At 33.7% G+C, this 16,502-nt stretch overlaps 1 protein-coding gene across 1 annotated transcript in view; it reads left to right on the plus strand.

The window, feature by feature from the left end:
• The window catches only part of UBB (ubiquitin B), a 39,630-nt gene extending 23,353 nt beyond the window's left edge, over window positions 1–16,277 (plus strand). Inside the window, exons 2-3 of the mRNA XM_031968598.1 lie at window positions 9,987–10,048; window positions 15,265–16,277. Coding sequence (XP_031824458.1) covers window positions 9,987–10,048; window positions 15,265–16,189 — 987 coding nt within the window. The 3' untranslated portion in view covers window positions 16,190–16,277. The remainder of the gene's footprint in view (window positions 1–9,986; window positions 10,049–15,264) is intronic.
• Window positions 16,278–16,502: the final 225 nt, after the last annotated feature.

Genomic DNA, 16,502 nt, shown 5'->3' on the forward strand with positions numbered 1-16,502 from the left:
CATTGGGGAAAAAAATATTTGTTCACATCCCTCTTTCCACCGAGAACATCTTTACATGCTTGGGGTAGACACCCTGAACTCACTGATGGGCTTGAAGCTTAGTAGTTTAGCCCATCTGCTAAGATGGTTTTAATGGAGTGTGGTCATCATGCATGCTACAGCTTCTTACAGGTGAGAGTTAGGTGACCTCTAGCCACCAAAGCCAAAAAGCATCGCTTAATAAAGGGCTTGTCAACCCTTGGACCAGAGGTACTGGTATTCCCTGAATATCTTGTAAACCCCAGATAGATGCATAGATAACAAGCAGATAGATTGATTGATAGATAGATGATTATTAAGCATTGATCATATACCATGCATTCTGCTAAATGCTGGAAATACAAATATATGTAAAAATAAAGTTCCCCAGCTTTATATTCTAATGGGGGACGGGGGGAGATACACAAAAAGGAAATGAAAAGAGTGAAAAGATGAAGGAGACCCAAAAGGTATCAATAATGGGACAAAATCTAGAAGTAGTCTAGATAGTTATGGATTGATTTAGGATTAGAATGATCATGGCTGGCATGGGTACCTCCTTAAATGGTCATTAAAGAATATACTCACCAATCTGAGAAGACTGAAAAAGTGAAGACATTAATATCATGAAGAAGGTCACTAGGGAAGAACTCCAGGGGACCAGGGATTATGGAAACAGCCTTTCCATAGTGTCTAGTATTTGAAACTTTTAAATTTACATGCAAAATCAATACTTGGGGCAATTCCATTCCAGGATGATAATTTACATAGAATAATGGCAAAAGATATAAAGTTCAACAAAAAAGCAATTTTAGGGGTATCAACTAGTGAGTTGCTATATCACTATAAATTCAAGACTAAATCCAAGTACTTTGCAAAGAGTGACTTCTCTAGGAATATTTTCTGGATTATTCCAGGCAATAATAATCTTCCTTCTATAACATCTGATTCCAAATCAACTGTTTGAGCTTTAATTTCTCATTACTCCCAATAGTTAGTTATTTTTCAACCAAACTAAACTATTTCTTAAAATTATCATTTCATACATTTTGCAAAATATCTCACTTTCCTGTTATCTTGATAACTTGTCAGAATTCTTATCCTTCTTTAAGATTTGGCTTAGGAACTATGTTTTCTGGGACCCTCTCTCAAATCCCCAAATGCTAGTGTCCTCTCTCTTCAGCAATTTCCTTGTTTTATACAAATTCCTTATCTATATCTATTCACATGTATATAGATGTATATGTATGAATGGGTGGGTGCAAATATAGCTTATAAAATATATATTTGCAATCATAGGAATATCACATCATAGAAGAGGTAAAAAGAGCCTCAGAAATTAACTAGTATAACCCTATTATATCTTATATTTTCTAATATAATATAAGCCTCTTAAGGGCATGGTTCAGTTTTGGTTTTATCTTTAGCACTCCTCTGTGGTCACTCTTCTCAAAATGACAGTTCCACTTATAATTTGGTAGTCCTATAAGGAGTGACTCCTACTTTTTCTTCTCAAGTGCTTTTAGGTGCTGTACTTCTAGGATTCTTACAAGCCTCCATAGATGCTCTCTCCATTGATATACATATAGCTATAAATATAGATATAGATATCATGGGGCAAAGGAGTAATTTTCAACTTTACTGTAGGCATTTTTTTCACCCCTTATGTAGTCACCATACAGTTTTCTTTGACAAACCATCAATCTGAGGTCCCAGAATCCATATATTTCTAGAGTACAGAGCCAAAACTTCTGCCCACCATGAGAAGTCCTTGCCAAGAAGGTTCTCATGATCTTTAGTTACCTCTCTGAATCTGTTGCAGGTTCTTCTCGTCATCAATCGTGGTTAATTGCATTAGACACTTTTACTTGCACTGTTGTCCAACTCTTAAATTTACCAGGTTCCTGAACACTTCCACTAAAATATAGTCATTCAATTTAAGTTCAGGAATGAAAAAAAGTAAAAAATGTAGAGATGGCTATGTGCATACTGTTTCCACAATCAGATGAAAGACGTGATAATCTTATCACAGTTCTTATCACAAAAGTTTGTATTATGGGATAATGAGAAGTTTTCTAGTTCTTTCCTGAAAGCAGAACTGAAGACTTTCAGGTTGTTTGATATAGATTTGAATGTGCATTAAAAAAAAAAAAAAAAGAAAAAAAAAGGAATGCTTACCTGTCCCTTCCGTTTTCTCTGCCTTGTGGTTTCAAAGTCGGAAGATTTCTGAGATTGAAACCAGGAAACCAAACAGGGAATATCTAGGCATGATTCAAGATCTGACTCCATAGGTCCACTATCATTGAATATATCTGTTTCCCTAGTAATTACTATGGTTACTTGATCATAGTACATAGTCAATAAATGCTATTAAAACTGAATTCTGCTGTGATGATTCCTATAGCTTTCTTGAGAAAATATAAGCTTCTGTCCAAAACCACATAAAACTTAGCCTCTGAACAGTCTGATGGAATGAAACCACTTTCCAATTCAAAATAGATTGGAAAAATTCAAGAAAGTTCAGTCTCATTGGGGTGAAAGGGGTGTCCAGCCATATTAGACAGTCTGGGAAAGCTGGTGAGAGGATCTTAATCACAACAGATCAGCAACTAAAACCCTTGGAACTGGCTCAGTTGCAGAGCAAAGACAGTAAAGCTGTGGCCAGTCCCAGTACAGAAGGCAAATTCTGGGAAACCAGACTGTTTCTAGAAAGAGAAAATAAAGCTACCCCTTGCAAACCCAAGGGGGCCCTGTGCTCAAAGTCAAGGTTCAGAGCTGCACAGGAATATTAGGACAGCACTTCTTTTACCCCAAGAGCAGAACTTGACCAGAAAAATACCAAAGAGGAAATATGGGGGGGGGGCAAAGGGGGAAGGAGAAAATAAGTAAGAAACAGAAAAGAACCTTGTCCAGAGAATACTACTATGATGACAGGGAAGACCAAAACAGCCATTCAGATCAGGACAAAATGTCCACAAAAAAATCTCAAACAGTGATTGGTCTCAAGCCCAAAAAGGCTTCTTGGAAATGTTTTTTAAAGAACTTTAAAAAGCAAAGAAGAGAAGTAGAAGAAAAATGAGAAAAGAAATAAGAGGTATGAAAAAGAGAGTCAACAGTTTGGAAAAGGAAGGCAATTCCTTGAAAAATGCAATTGACTAAATGCAAAAAAAAAAATCGACTCAATAAAAGAATACCTTCAGGAGAGGTATGTATGAGGTAGTCAACAGCTTGGGAAAAAAAGGGAAAAAATTGTCTGAGGAAAACAAATCCTTAAAAAGTAGATTTAACCAATGGGAAAAAAGATACAAAAACTAACTAAAGAAAAGCATACATTAAAAACTAGAAAGGGGCAAGTGGAAGCTGACTCTGTGAGACAACAAAAATCAGTCAAACAAACTAAAAGGAATGAGGAGAAATGGAAGAAAATGTGAAATATCTCATTGGAAAAACAGCTGAGCTCAAAAATAAATCCAGAAGGGACAATTTTAAAATATTGGCCTACTTGCAGGCCATGACCAAAAAGAGAGCCTGGATAGCATTCTTTAAAAGATCATTAAAGAAAAGTGCAACAATATTCTAGAAACAGAGGGGGAAATACCATTGAAAGAATCCATCAATCACCTTCAGAAAGAGATCTCACAAGGAAAACCCCAAGGAGCATTGGGTCCAAAACTCCAAAACTATAATCTCAAGTTAAAAATACTGCAAGCTGCCAGACAAAAACAATTCAAATATGAAAAAGCAATAGTCATAATTAACTGAGATCTGGCAGCTTCAACAAAAAAGGATCAGAGGTCCTGGAATAGCATATTTCAGAAGGCAAAGGATCTAGGGTTACAACTAAGAATTAACTACCCAGTGAAACACAGTATAAATATTCCAGAGGAAGCAATTGATCTTCAATGAAGTAAGAAACTTTCAATCATTTCTTAAAACCAGAACTAAACAGAAAAATGTATCTACAAACACAGGACTCAAGTGAAGCATAGAAAATTAAACAGGGGGAAAGTATATGTTATTTAAAGTACAAAATACTTTTTAAAGTAAAAATACTTTAAGGATGTTCAATAAAACATCCCTAGATGGGAAAAGCAATATCTGTAACTCTTGAGAATTGTGTTTGTCACAGGGGCAGACAGAAGGGGGCATTACATGGCCTGAGCTATGGTTGTAAATGGACTCTGATGGGATGACATCAAAGAAAAAGACATTAAGATGGGGTGGGAGGTCTGTATTGGAAAAAGAGGAAAGGAGAAATTTAATGGGACAATTAGATAACATGAAAAGACACAAAAGATCTATTACACTTAAGGGAGGTAGAATAAGCTTTGACTCATCAGTTTTGACCCTAAGAAAGAATAACTTAATCATTCACTTGGGAATAGAAATTTATCTGACTCCATAAAGAAGTAGAAGGAAAAAGAGGAAGTAAAAGGGAGACAATATAGAAGGGAAAGCAGAAAAACTAGGGAAAAGGTAAGAGAAAGGGGAAGTGGTGATAGAAAATAAGGTATAGTGGATTAAAACTACAAAAAAATCACTACTAAGTGAACTGTGATAGAGTTAGGAAATAAGGTAGTTACTGGACTCAGTAAAAAAAATACTTTAAAGGACAGGTTGAAAGAGAGAAAAAAAAGTGTATACAGGGGAGAAAATAACATGAGGAGGGGGAGATTACAGAGCTGGTAATTATAACTGTGAATGTGATTGGAATAAGATCTCCCAGAAAAAGGAAGCAAACAAGAGTGGATTAAAAAAATAGAATCCTACAATCTGTTTTTAACAAGAAACACATTTGACATAGAGAGAAACATATAGCGTAAAGATAAAAGGCTGGAACAGAATTTGTTATGCTTCAGCTGAAGTTAAAAAAAAAAGCAGGGATAGAAATTCTGATATCAGATAAAGCAAAAGTAAAAATAGATCTTATAAAAAGACATAAGGAAGACATAAGTACATTTTGATAAAGTGTACCATAAACAACAAAATAGTAACAATACTAAATTTAATGGACCAAGTAGCAAAGCAGTTACAGGAAGAAATATACAGCAAAACTATACAAGTAAGGGGACATCAACTTTCTCCTCACAGAATCAGACAAATCTAACCACAAAATAAACAAGAAAGAAACTAGGGAGGTTAATAGGATTGTAGAAAACATAAATGACAGACCTGTGGAGAAAATTGAATAGGAATACACCTTTTTCTCAGCAATACATGGCACCTACACAAAAACTGACCATGTATTAGGGCATAAAAACTTCACACTCAAATGCATAAAGGCAGAAATAGTAAGTGTTTTCATTTCAGACCACTATGTAATAAAAATTATATTCAATAAAACCCAGATAAACTAAAAATTAATTGGAAATAAAATAATCTAATTCTAAAGAATGAATGGGTGAAACAACAAATCATAGAAATAATCCTTAATTTCATTCAAGAGAATGACAATGAGACAACAAATCAAAACCTATGAGATTCAGTCAAAGCAATTCTTAGGGGAAATTTTTTCTCTAAATAGATACATGAATAAAATAGATTAAAAGGATATCAAGGAATTGAGCATGCAATTTAAAAAATCTAGAAGAATAACAAATCAAAAACCCCCATTAAATATCAAATTAGAAATTCTGAAATAAAGAGATTTTAAAAATTGAAACTGAGGAAACTATTGAACTAATTAATAAAACTAATATATGATTTTATGGGGGAAAAAAGCCAACATCCTTTGATTTATTTGATTGGAAAAAGGAAAGGAAAAAAAAAACAAATCGCCAGGATCAAAAATGAAAAAGGTAAACTTACCACCGGTAAAAAAGAAATTAGGAGTTACTTTGCCCAACTGTATGGTAGTTGTTATGGAGCGCTGGTAGGAATACTAAAAGATTAGCAAATTAGGCTCCAGCAATACTATTGATCAGTATTATATTGTTCAGTGTGAGAATAATTAAAGAAATAGATCAAATGGAATAGGGTTGGAAACTAGATTTACTTTCAATTGCATATAATGCTATCAAAACATAAGAGAAAGAGTCATGGATCAAAACCCAAAATACTTTCAATAGAGTATCACATGAAAATTTTAGCCAGATCTCACAAATTATAAATAAACAAGAACTCCATATTTCTTTTGTCAACAGTTTCTTTAGTTCTAAATCATAAATTATGGTATTGCAATCAGTTTAGTGTAACAAAATAATAATAACAATAATAATAATAATAATAACAATAATAATCTTTAAGGAAAGACCAGATAAAATCAAAAAGATACTTAAATTTAAGGAAAGAAAAGTTTAAGAATCTGAGGTCATTGAAAATATTCACTTAATAAAAACTTGAGAAATTATATCTAGTAATAAAAACATAATAAAATAGCACCATTGTCTCAAATGATTTTGAAAAAGAGATGAGCATATTGAGAATGGATGTCTTTAAAAAAAAAACATTTTTTATATTGATGGCACAAATTTAACTAGTCGACGATTTATGCCAAAACAGTCATTTTAAAAACTGTTTTCTACTATGTCCATCATGGAAAAAGTGATTCTATCACAATTTTTGGCATATGTATAAAAACATTTCAAGGCCTGAATACAGCATTCTATGTGGTAACCTTACCACTGTAATAATCAAGGGAGAAAAAGTGGAACCATACAGATATGCCCTTAAGAAAAGACAAGCTACCATGGCAAAAATCACCAGAAAAATATTAAATATGCATAGGCAGTCATTGGATGATTATATCAATATTTAGATGACAGACAAAGTTTGAAAGTAGAATAACATATTTCCTAATTAAAGACAATCTAAAAGAAATAGGCAAAAAGGAATATGGAAAACAGTATATGTCAGAAATTTTAGATTCTCTTAGTAATTGAAAACAACAATCAAAATTTTAAAACAATGTCAGGAGGAAAAGTAGAGCAAAGAAGAAAATAAATAATTAGCTAGCAATCAGAAATTTCTACAGAGACTTAAGAAGTAAAGAAATCAGAGAAGAGAGAGTGAGACATCAAACCGGCAAAAAAGGATGTACAAAAATTCTGGTCATCTATATAACAAGGCATACAATACAATGAAAACTCAAATTGGATCAAATAGAAAACAAAAACTTAGACAGCCTATTTATAGCGAATAAAAGTTACACCAAGAATGAAAACTCGATCCATCACATTCTCTCCTAAATAAATAGAACAAGGTATGACTTCCAACTAGAAGAGAAAGTCAAACCAACACATCTTCTCTGTACTTTCTTCCTTCTCAAATAACTATATATGTACTTATTTGATACATTTTGCATGCCCCTATAGCCAGTAGAATTCTCTGAAATCTGTGATTGTTTTAAATTCTGTCCTTGAATCCCCAATGGCTAACACAGTTCTCAGCATAAAGTTTTTGTTTTATACCAGATCTATGATTTCACTAAAAACAGGAATTCAAGATAAGGGAATGTCCTCTGCTTCTTAATATCAGCATCTTCTCTGAAGTTAGTTTCAAAAGTGTTACCTGAAAATTTGAGACCTTATGTGGCTTGCTCGGGGTTATGCAGTCAGTATATGACAATGGCAATATTTGGATATAGGGTCTTCTGACTTGGAGATTCACTCTCCATCCATCATAACAGTATGCCTCTTACAATATTATATGCATTATATGTATTATATGCATGGAAAATAAATTTGACATTCCATCACCAAAATTCCTACAGTTATCAATACAATATATTCAGTAAATAAAAAAGTTAATTTGGAATTAGAGAAAAAGAAAAGCTGGTTAATTGACTACACTTGACTTTTCTAAAGGATATTTTAGTATTACATAAACCAGAGCTGCGAAACTCCAAGTACCTCCTGACAGTTTTAGCTTAGCTCTAATTTCTGATAATAAGTAATGTGTTACAATGCTGAAGAATTAGAGGTTTTCACAGATGCAGTTAGAAGTTTGGGGTGGAGGACATTATATTATCATAGGACAAGGTTAAAACTCACCAGAAGTAAATGATGAATGATTTACTGTTGATTCTAGGCTGCAAGATTAATGTGCAATTGACCAATAATCCATTCTCTCATTTATATCTTAGATATTTACTTTGAGATAGAGGAAGATAAGTAGAAATTATTGGAAACATACTCCAAACTCAGTGGTTCAGTCATTTTTCCCCAAGTCAGGTTTGAGTTCTTAAATTATTCAATTAAAATAATATAATATTTAAACATAAAAGAGATGCAAAGAACAGTGTAATTGGCACCAAAATAAACTTGAAAATTAAAACAAATATTCTGTAAATAATTTGGGATCTCATTTATTTTAATTTAGTAAGAAATACCTATAACTTGACATGATATAAAAGCAATATTGTTTCCTCTAAAATGCTTATGTGAATCTCACAAATAAGATTAGAGAAAACAAAAAATTCAAGTGAAAAAAATTACTTTTTTCACCTGTTTGATGAAACAGTTAGTGGTAAAAATGGAAAGAGCAGTGGTCTTGGAGTCAGAGTACTATTCACCAAAAATTGCTAATTTATGACCTTGAATAAACTGCTTACCATCCCTGGGTCTTCAATTTCTACATCTGTAAAAATGAGGAATTTGAATGTTATATGGCTTCTAAAGTTCATTTTACTTCTAAACCTCTGGCCTTTAAGTCAAGGCGTATTATTCCAACTCATCACCAGTATTTTATTTTTAAATATCCACAAAGTATTTTAAAATTGGGCTATTATATTTTTGAGTGGCTGCATGGGAATGAGGAACACAGATTGGAGAAAAAAACCGAATCTCAACTTGATCAAAAGACTACTTCTTACAAATAGTCAAAATAAGGAATGTCTTCACAGAAGATTTAGTATATATGTTTTTGGTACTCCAAGTGTAAGTCTTCAGAATCCCATGTAATATTGGAAAATTTTCATAAAACCAATGCATAGAATGATGTTCATTTTCAACTTCTCAAAATATATTGTGAATCATGTGATGGCAGAGATCACAAATAATATGTCTTTGCCACTGCCAGACAAACTTGACAATCAAAATTCGTTTGTATATTAAAATTATTTAGAATTATATAACATTCTTAAGGACCCAAAGAGTTCCAAATATTGCACATGTGATATAGAGAATGAATGAACCCTCTTTATACTATAAGGCCCTGTGTTTCTGGAAGTTACCCCAGAAGGATATGTTGAAGGTGTTTCTGAAGCTTCTGTTCTAAAGAAAGACTCCATGCAAAGTGGCACATGGAAATACTAAATTTCACTTATTACTACAAAATGCTTAAATAAAAAAAATACCAAATATCCATATTTAAAAAATCATTGAGATTCTTCCATCAAGTTCTGCTTCATTAAAATGCTATTATAGTTACTGATGAAACCAAACATATTTCTAGTGCTTTAAGTGATAAGAGAAATAAAAAGGAAATAAATAGAAACAAAAATGAGGCATCTACTGAAAAAAGGAATTTTTAGATTAAAAATTAGAATATTATTGGGGGTAAAAACAGTTTTTTGGATTACTGCAATATGTATGTCACTAACAGTGACACAAGTTGAACTCAGTGACAATAATAAATTTTGGATGTTATGAAAGTCAGCAGTTTTCTATACATAATCTGCTCCTACCAAGACAGAATCCAAAAATGAAAGTTTAATTATTTCAAAAGTGACATTGTAGGGGGCAGAGTCAAGATGGTGGAATAAAGGTAGGAACTCACCCAATATCTCCCCTATAGTGCTCCAAATTCCTTTAAATAATGACTTTAAACAAATTTTAAAGCATCAGAACACCCAAAAAGACAGAGTAGAATATTTTCTAGCTGAAGCCAACTTAGAAGGTCAATAGAAAAGATTTGTGATGCCAGGGTGGGAGTCCAGCATGCAGTTCACATGGAGGCCAAGCCCTGGCCTCAGGCCCAGCCTCAACCTCTGAATCAGTGACAATACTGGTGACTTCCAAATCTTTCAGTCCAGAGACACCAAAAAGGACTTGGAAGGTCAGCAGAAAAGGTCTGTGGAATCAGAATCAGGGTAGGAACTCAGTGCTCAATTCCAGTGCATGCTATCAAGAACAATCCTGGACACAATGTCAGCAAGATGGGACTTCTGAATCTGAATCAGTGATGGTACCTAGACCTCTTGGCCTGGGAACACCAGGGAAGATTGGGAGTCAGAGAAGAAGATCTATGGCAATGGAGTGGAAATCCAGGACGCAATCTTGCACAACCATGGCCTCAGTTCCTGGACTTTAGTCAGGAAAATAGGACTCTGTTTCTGTAGCTGTAGTAGTATACTGTAGCATACTAGAATTTAAAGCCACAGAGGCAGGATCACTCTTAATAGTTCAAGGGCAGAAAATAGGGCTTGTGGTCAGATCCTTAGAAGGACATATGAAAATAACTGCACAAAATCCCTGAAGAGAGGGTCAGGTTACTCCTCACCCTAGAAACAGAACCTTACTCTAACAAAGAGTTAAAAGTCAAGGAATAAGTTGGGAAAATTAGCCAACAACAAAAAATGTTTCTGAGCATAAGATGATGACAATGAAGGTAAAAACACACATTCGGAAGATAACAAAGTCAAAGATTCTACATCCAAATCTTCCAAGAAAAGTAGAATTTGGCTCATGGCATGGAAGAGCTCAAAAGGGATTTTGAAAATCAAGTAAGAGAGATAGAGGAAAAATTAAGTAAATAATTGAGAGAGGTACAAAAGGAAATATAAAAAGCTAATGAGAAGAATGCCATAAAAAGTAAAAATTGGCCAATTGGAAAAGGAGGTACAAAAGCTAACTGAGGAAAACAATTCCTTACAAAAATAGAATTAAGGGAGGATTCTGGGAAGATGGTGGAGTAAACTGGTAAATTTCAAGTTCTCCCAATTTACCCCACAAAAAGATTTAATTTATGCCTCAACGTAAACTGGTGAAAAACCAAGATGACTTGGGACAGAATAGGGATCCTCCTGATACAAACTAAAAATATCTGAAAAAAGATTCAGGGCCAGGATTAACCTGTCTGAAATGCAAATATCTCTAGGCTAGCTCCACAAGAACAAGAAGATTATGAAAAAAGAATTAAACAATTAGAAATGGAGGTCCAACATCTCAAAGATGAAAATAACTCTGAAAATTAGAATCAGGCAAGAGGAAACCAGTGAAACTATGAGAAACCAAGAAATAACAAAACAGATTATAAAAAATAAGAAATAGAATATGAAGCATAAAGAAACAACAGATCTATAGAACAGATCAAGAAGAGAAAATATAAGAATAAATGGACTGCTAGAAAGTTGGGACAAAAAAGAGGACAATAATGTACGAAATAACCCTAGAAAATTGTCTTGCAGTGATAGAACCTGAGGAGAAAGTAGAAATAGAAAAAATCCATAGAAAGCCACCTCAAAGAGATCTTTTGTGGAAAACACATAGGAATATCATTGCCAAATTTTAAAAACATTCAGATCAAAGAGAAAATTTTGCAAGAAGAAAGAATAAAACAATTCAAATACACTGGAGCTACAATTAGAATTGTACAAGATTTATCAGCAGCTACAATTAAAGAGTGCAGGTCTTGGAATCATATCTACAGACAAGTAAAATAACTAGCTCTGTGACCAAAAATATCATATAAAGAAAAATAATCTATAATTTTCAATGAGAAAAAACAGACATTCAACAAACTTGAAAATTTTCAGGACTTTCCATTAACCAAAACTGAACTTAACAAAAAATTTAAAATATAAAATTCAATGTTAAGGACCAAGCCAAAGTGTGAAACTCAGAAAGCCTGTAAAGAATTAAAAGGGACTGTACCATTTAGTGGTGGTCAGCTTTCCAAAAGCCCCCACACTTGTGAATCATAACATAGTTGAAGGAATTTCAAATCAGTCTTCATAGGCACAGATGTTGCTAGTGAATTGGGAATGAAATAAATCTGAGGCAAGAGAGAAGAGAAGTCAGAAAATGCAACTGCTTCTTAGTCTTCTTGTATTGTTGTCATCTTCACACATGATGGGATCTATTCTGCTAATCAGAATTATATCCCCAGCAGCAACTAGCAGGTGGTTCCCATAACAATTCAATATCAAAGAACAATTTTAAGGAACTCAACATGGACAAACTGTTTAAACATGAATAAATGTTTTATATTTTTTACATGGGAAATGTATCCTTTATGTTTTAAGATTCACATCAACAATAAGGTAAGTTCAAAAGAAAGATTGGCAGAATAAAGGTAAAAATAGTAATCATGTTATACATATGAGATGCAGAGCAAAAAAAAGATACAGAAGTACTAGAGGAGGGAGGAGGACTCATAGTTCTGAAAACCTACTCACATCATAAATGCTTTTAATAGGCAGCAGTACACAAAGGATATAGCACTCACTAAAATCTATAAAGAAATAAGGGCAGGATAGGTGGATGGAGAAGCAAAGAATGAGAGAAGAAGACAAAGGAGGGATCCCTGAGTGGGGGGAGATTACATAATAGTAACCAAATTATGGAGCAGAATTCAATGAAAGAGTCAACAGGAATAGGAAAGACATGTGTTTGTGGGGTAATTGTGTGTGTGATTGTGTATATATATATATATATATATATATATATATATATATACAAATACATAAATATATCTTAACAGTAGCTTGCTTGAAGGTGGGGGAATAAAAGGGAGATATATGTGTATCTATGTGTGTGTGTATTTGTGTATATATAGACATATATAAAGTAAAAAGGGTGCATAATAGAGAACAAAAGAACAATTTACAAGGAAGTAGAGACACTCATGAACATAATTTCTTCTACACACACACACACACACATATAAATTGTGGTTATATATTTTGAATTCTCCCTGATATTCTCTTTTGTTTTGTTTCATTTTGTTTTGTATTGATTTTCTGTTTTCTTTTTTCTTATTCTGTTTTTTCAAATAAAATAAATTTGGAAAAAAACTTCAAATAAAATAAATTTGGAAAGATAGAATTAAGTAAATGGCAGCTAATGACTTTGTCATAAATCAAGATATAATAAAACAAAACAAAAAAAAAGAAAAATAGAAAAAAAAAGGTGAAATATTGGAAAAAATAATTGACCTGGAATATAGATCCAGGAGAAATAATTTAAAAATATAGGTTCACCTGAAAATAATGATCAAAAAATAAGAGCCTGCAAATGATATTTCAAGAAATTATCCAAGAAAATTGTACTGATAATTTAGAACCAGAAAACAAAATAGAAATTGAAAGAATCCACTGATCACTTCCTAAAAGAGATACCAAAATGAAAAGATCCAGGAATATCATAGCCAAATTCCAGAACTCCAAATTCAAGGAGAAAATTTTGCAAGGATCCAGAAAAAAACTAATCCAATTATAGTGGAACTACAGTCAGAATAACATGACATTTAACAGCTTCTATAATAATGTATCAGAGGACTTGGAATATGATTCTCTAGAGAGCAATAAAACAACCAAGAATCACCCAAATAGCAAAACTTAGTATAATTCTTCAAAGGAAAAGGTGGAGATTCAATGAAAAGAGAATTTTCAAACATTCATGATGAAAAATTAAAAACCACCAGCATTTCTATATATTACTGTAAAAGCCCAGCAGCAAGAGATAAAAAGAGAAATTTGAATTAAAATAACTGTAGACAAAATAAAATATTTGGGTGTCTTTCTGGGAAGATAAAAAACAGCTCACATGAATGAATTCAGATCTAAACAGTTGAAAAAATATCAATTGTTCATGGGCAGGATGAGCTAATTAATAAAAATGACAAATCAAACTAAATTGGTCTACTTGTTCAGTGCTATACTACTCAAACTTCCAAAAAATATTTTATAAAGCTAGAAAAAATAATAACTAAATTCATCTGAAAGAACAAATGGTCAAGATATCAAGGGAATTAATGAAAATAAAAATACAAAAGATGGTGATCTAGCACTACCGGACTAAAACTAATATAAAGCATCTGTCAACAATACCATTTAGTACTGGCCAGGAAATAAGAGTGTGGTTTAGTGGAACAGGTGAGATACACATGACATAATAATCAATGACTACTGATTAATCAATGACTATGTTGATTATTGTCAGTGATTCCAGCTTCTGGTATAAGAACTCACTATTTCACAAAAATTACTGGGAAAACTGGAAAATAACATGTCAGAAAGTTGACATAGACCTACAACTCATATCCAATACAAATAATGTCAAAATGGATACATGATTTGAACATGAAAAAGGGTGATACCATAAGCAAATAGGAAAGCAAAGGATAACTTACCTATCAGATCTTTGGCAAAGGAAACAATTATGACTAAAAAAGAACTAGAGAACATTATGAAAGGTAAAATGGATATTTTTGATTACATTAAATTAATTTTTTTGCACAAACAAAACCAACATAAACAAGATAAAAAAGGGGAGCACAAAGCTAGGGGAAAAATTTACAGGCAGTATTTCTGATAAAGATCTCATTTCTAAAATATAGAATACAAAATATAGAATAAAATATAGAAAAGGTCAATTTTATAGAAATACAAATCCTTCCCCAATTGATAAATTGTCAAAAGTTAGGAAGAGCCAATTTTCAGTTGATGAAATTAAAGTCAACTAAAATCACCTGAAAAAAATGCTCTAAGTCACTAATTGATTGGAGACATGAAAATTAAAACAACTCTGAGATACCAACTCGCACCTCTGATTTTGGCTAACATTATAGGGAAAGATAATGATAAATGTTGGAGGAGATGTGGGAAAACTGGGATACTAATACATTGTTGGTAGAGTTGTGAAATTATCCAACCATTGTGGAGAACAATTTGGAACTGTCTATAAAACTGTGTATATACCTTTTGACTCAGCAGTGCCACTACTGTGCCTGCATCCCAAGGAAATCATAAAGGAACAAAAAGGACCCACTTGTGTAAAAATGTTTGTAGTAGCTCTTTTTGTGGTGGCAAAGAACTGCAAAATGAGTAGTTGCCCATCAATTGGTCAATGGATGAATAAGCTGTGGTATTTTTTGGTAATGGAATATTATTGTTCTATAAAATGATGAACAAACTGACTTTAGAAAGGCCTGGAAAAATTTACATGAACTGATACTGACTGAAGCAAGCAGAACCAGGAATACATTGTACACAATAACAGTAAGATGGTGTGTGATCAATTATGAAAGACTTGGTTCTTCTCAGTGGTTCAGTGATACAAAGCAATCCCAATAAACTTTGGATAGAAAACACCTTCTGTATCTAGAAAGAAACCTATGGAGATTGAATATCACCCTTGAAGTAGAACCCAGTGATACCATTGAAAATGTCAAGGCAAAGATCCAGGATAAAGAAGGCATCCCCCCAGACCAGCAGAGATTGATTTTTGCCGGAAAGCAGCTGGAAGATGGTCGCACCCTGTCTGACTACAACATCCAGAAAGAATCAACTCTTCACTTAGTCCTTCGTCTCAGAGGTGGGATGCAGATCTTTGTGAAGACCTTGACTGGTAAAACCATCACCCTTGAAGTGGAGCCCAGTGACACCATTGAGAATGTCAAGGCAAAGATCCAGGATAAAGAAGGCATCCCCCCAGATCAGCAGAGATTGATCTTTGCTGGAAAGCAGCTGGAAGATGGGCGTACCCTGTCTGACTACAACATCCAGAAGGAATCCACCCTGCACTTGGTCCTTCGTCTCAGAGGTGGGATGCAGATCTTTGTGAAAACCTTGACCGGTAAAACCATTACCCTTGAAGTGGAGCCCAGTGACACCATTGAGAATGTCAAGGCCAAAATTCAAGACAAAGAAGGCATTCCCCCAGACCAGCAGAGACTGATCTTTGCCGGAAAGCAGCTGGAAGATGGTCGCACCCTGTCTGACTACAACATCCAGAAAGAATCTACCCTGCACTTGGTCCTTCGTCTCAGAGGTGGGATGCAGATCTTTGTGAAAACCTTGACCGGTAAAACCATCACCCTTGAAGTGGAGCCCAGTGACACCATTGAGAATGTCAAGGCCAAAATTCAAGACAAAGAAGGCATTCCCCCAGACCAGCAGAGATTGATCTTTGCTGGAAAGCAGCTGGAAGATGGGCGTACCCTGTCTGACTACAACATCCAGAAAGAATCCACCCTTCACTTGGTCCTGCGCTTGAGGGGAGGTGTCTAAATTCCCTCAAGTTTCTTTCAAGCTTTTGAGTAATTTCACTGCACTTTTCTTTCAATAAAGTTGTTGCATTCCCAAAAAAAAAAAAAAATGCTATTTTCACTTCTTTTTCTACTTTTTTCTCTCATAGTTTTTCCCTATTGCTCTGATTTTTCTCTCCCAATAGGATTCACAAAGAAATGTATTTAAAAAGTTAATATGCATGTACAACCAGAAAAAATAAAACAAATAATAAAGGAAAAAATTTAAATGATGAAATTAAGAAGTGGGGAGAGGAATGTACTGGGAGAAATGGAAAGAAATAAGTGAAATGGTA

This window comes from Sarcophilus harrisii, chromosome 4, assembly GCF_902635505.1.
Source record: "Sarcophilus harrisii chromosome 4, mSarHar1.11, whole genome shotgun sequence".
In the NCBI taxonomy this organism is placed as follows: domain Eukaryota; kingdom Metazoa; phylum Chordata; class Mammalia; order Dasyuromorphia; family Dasyuridae; genus Sarcophilus; species Sarcophilus harrisii.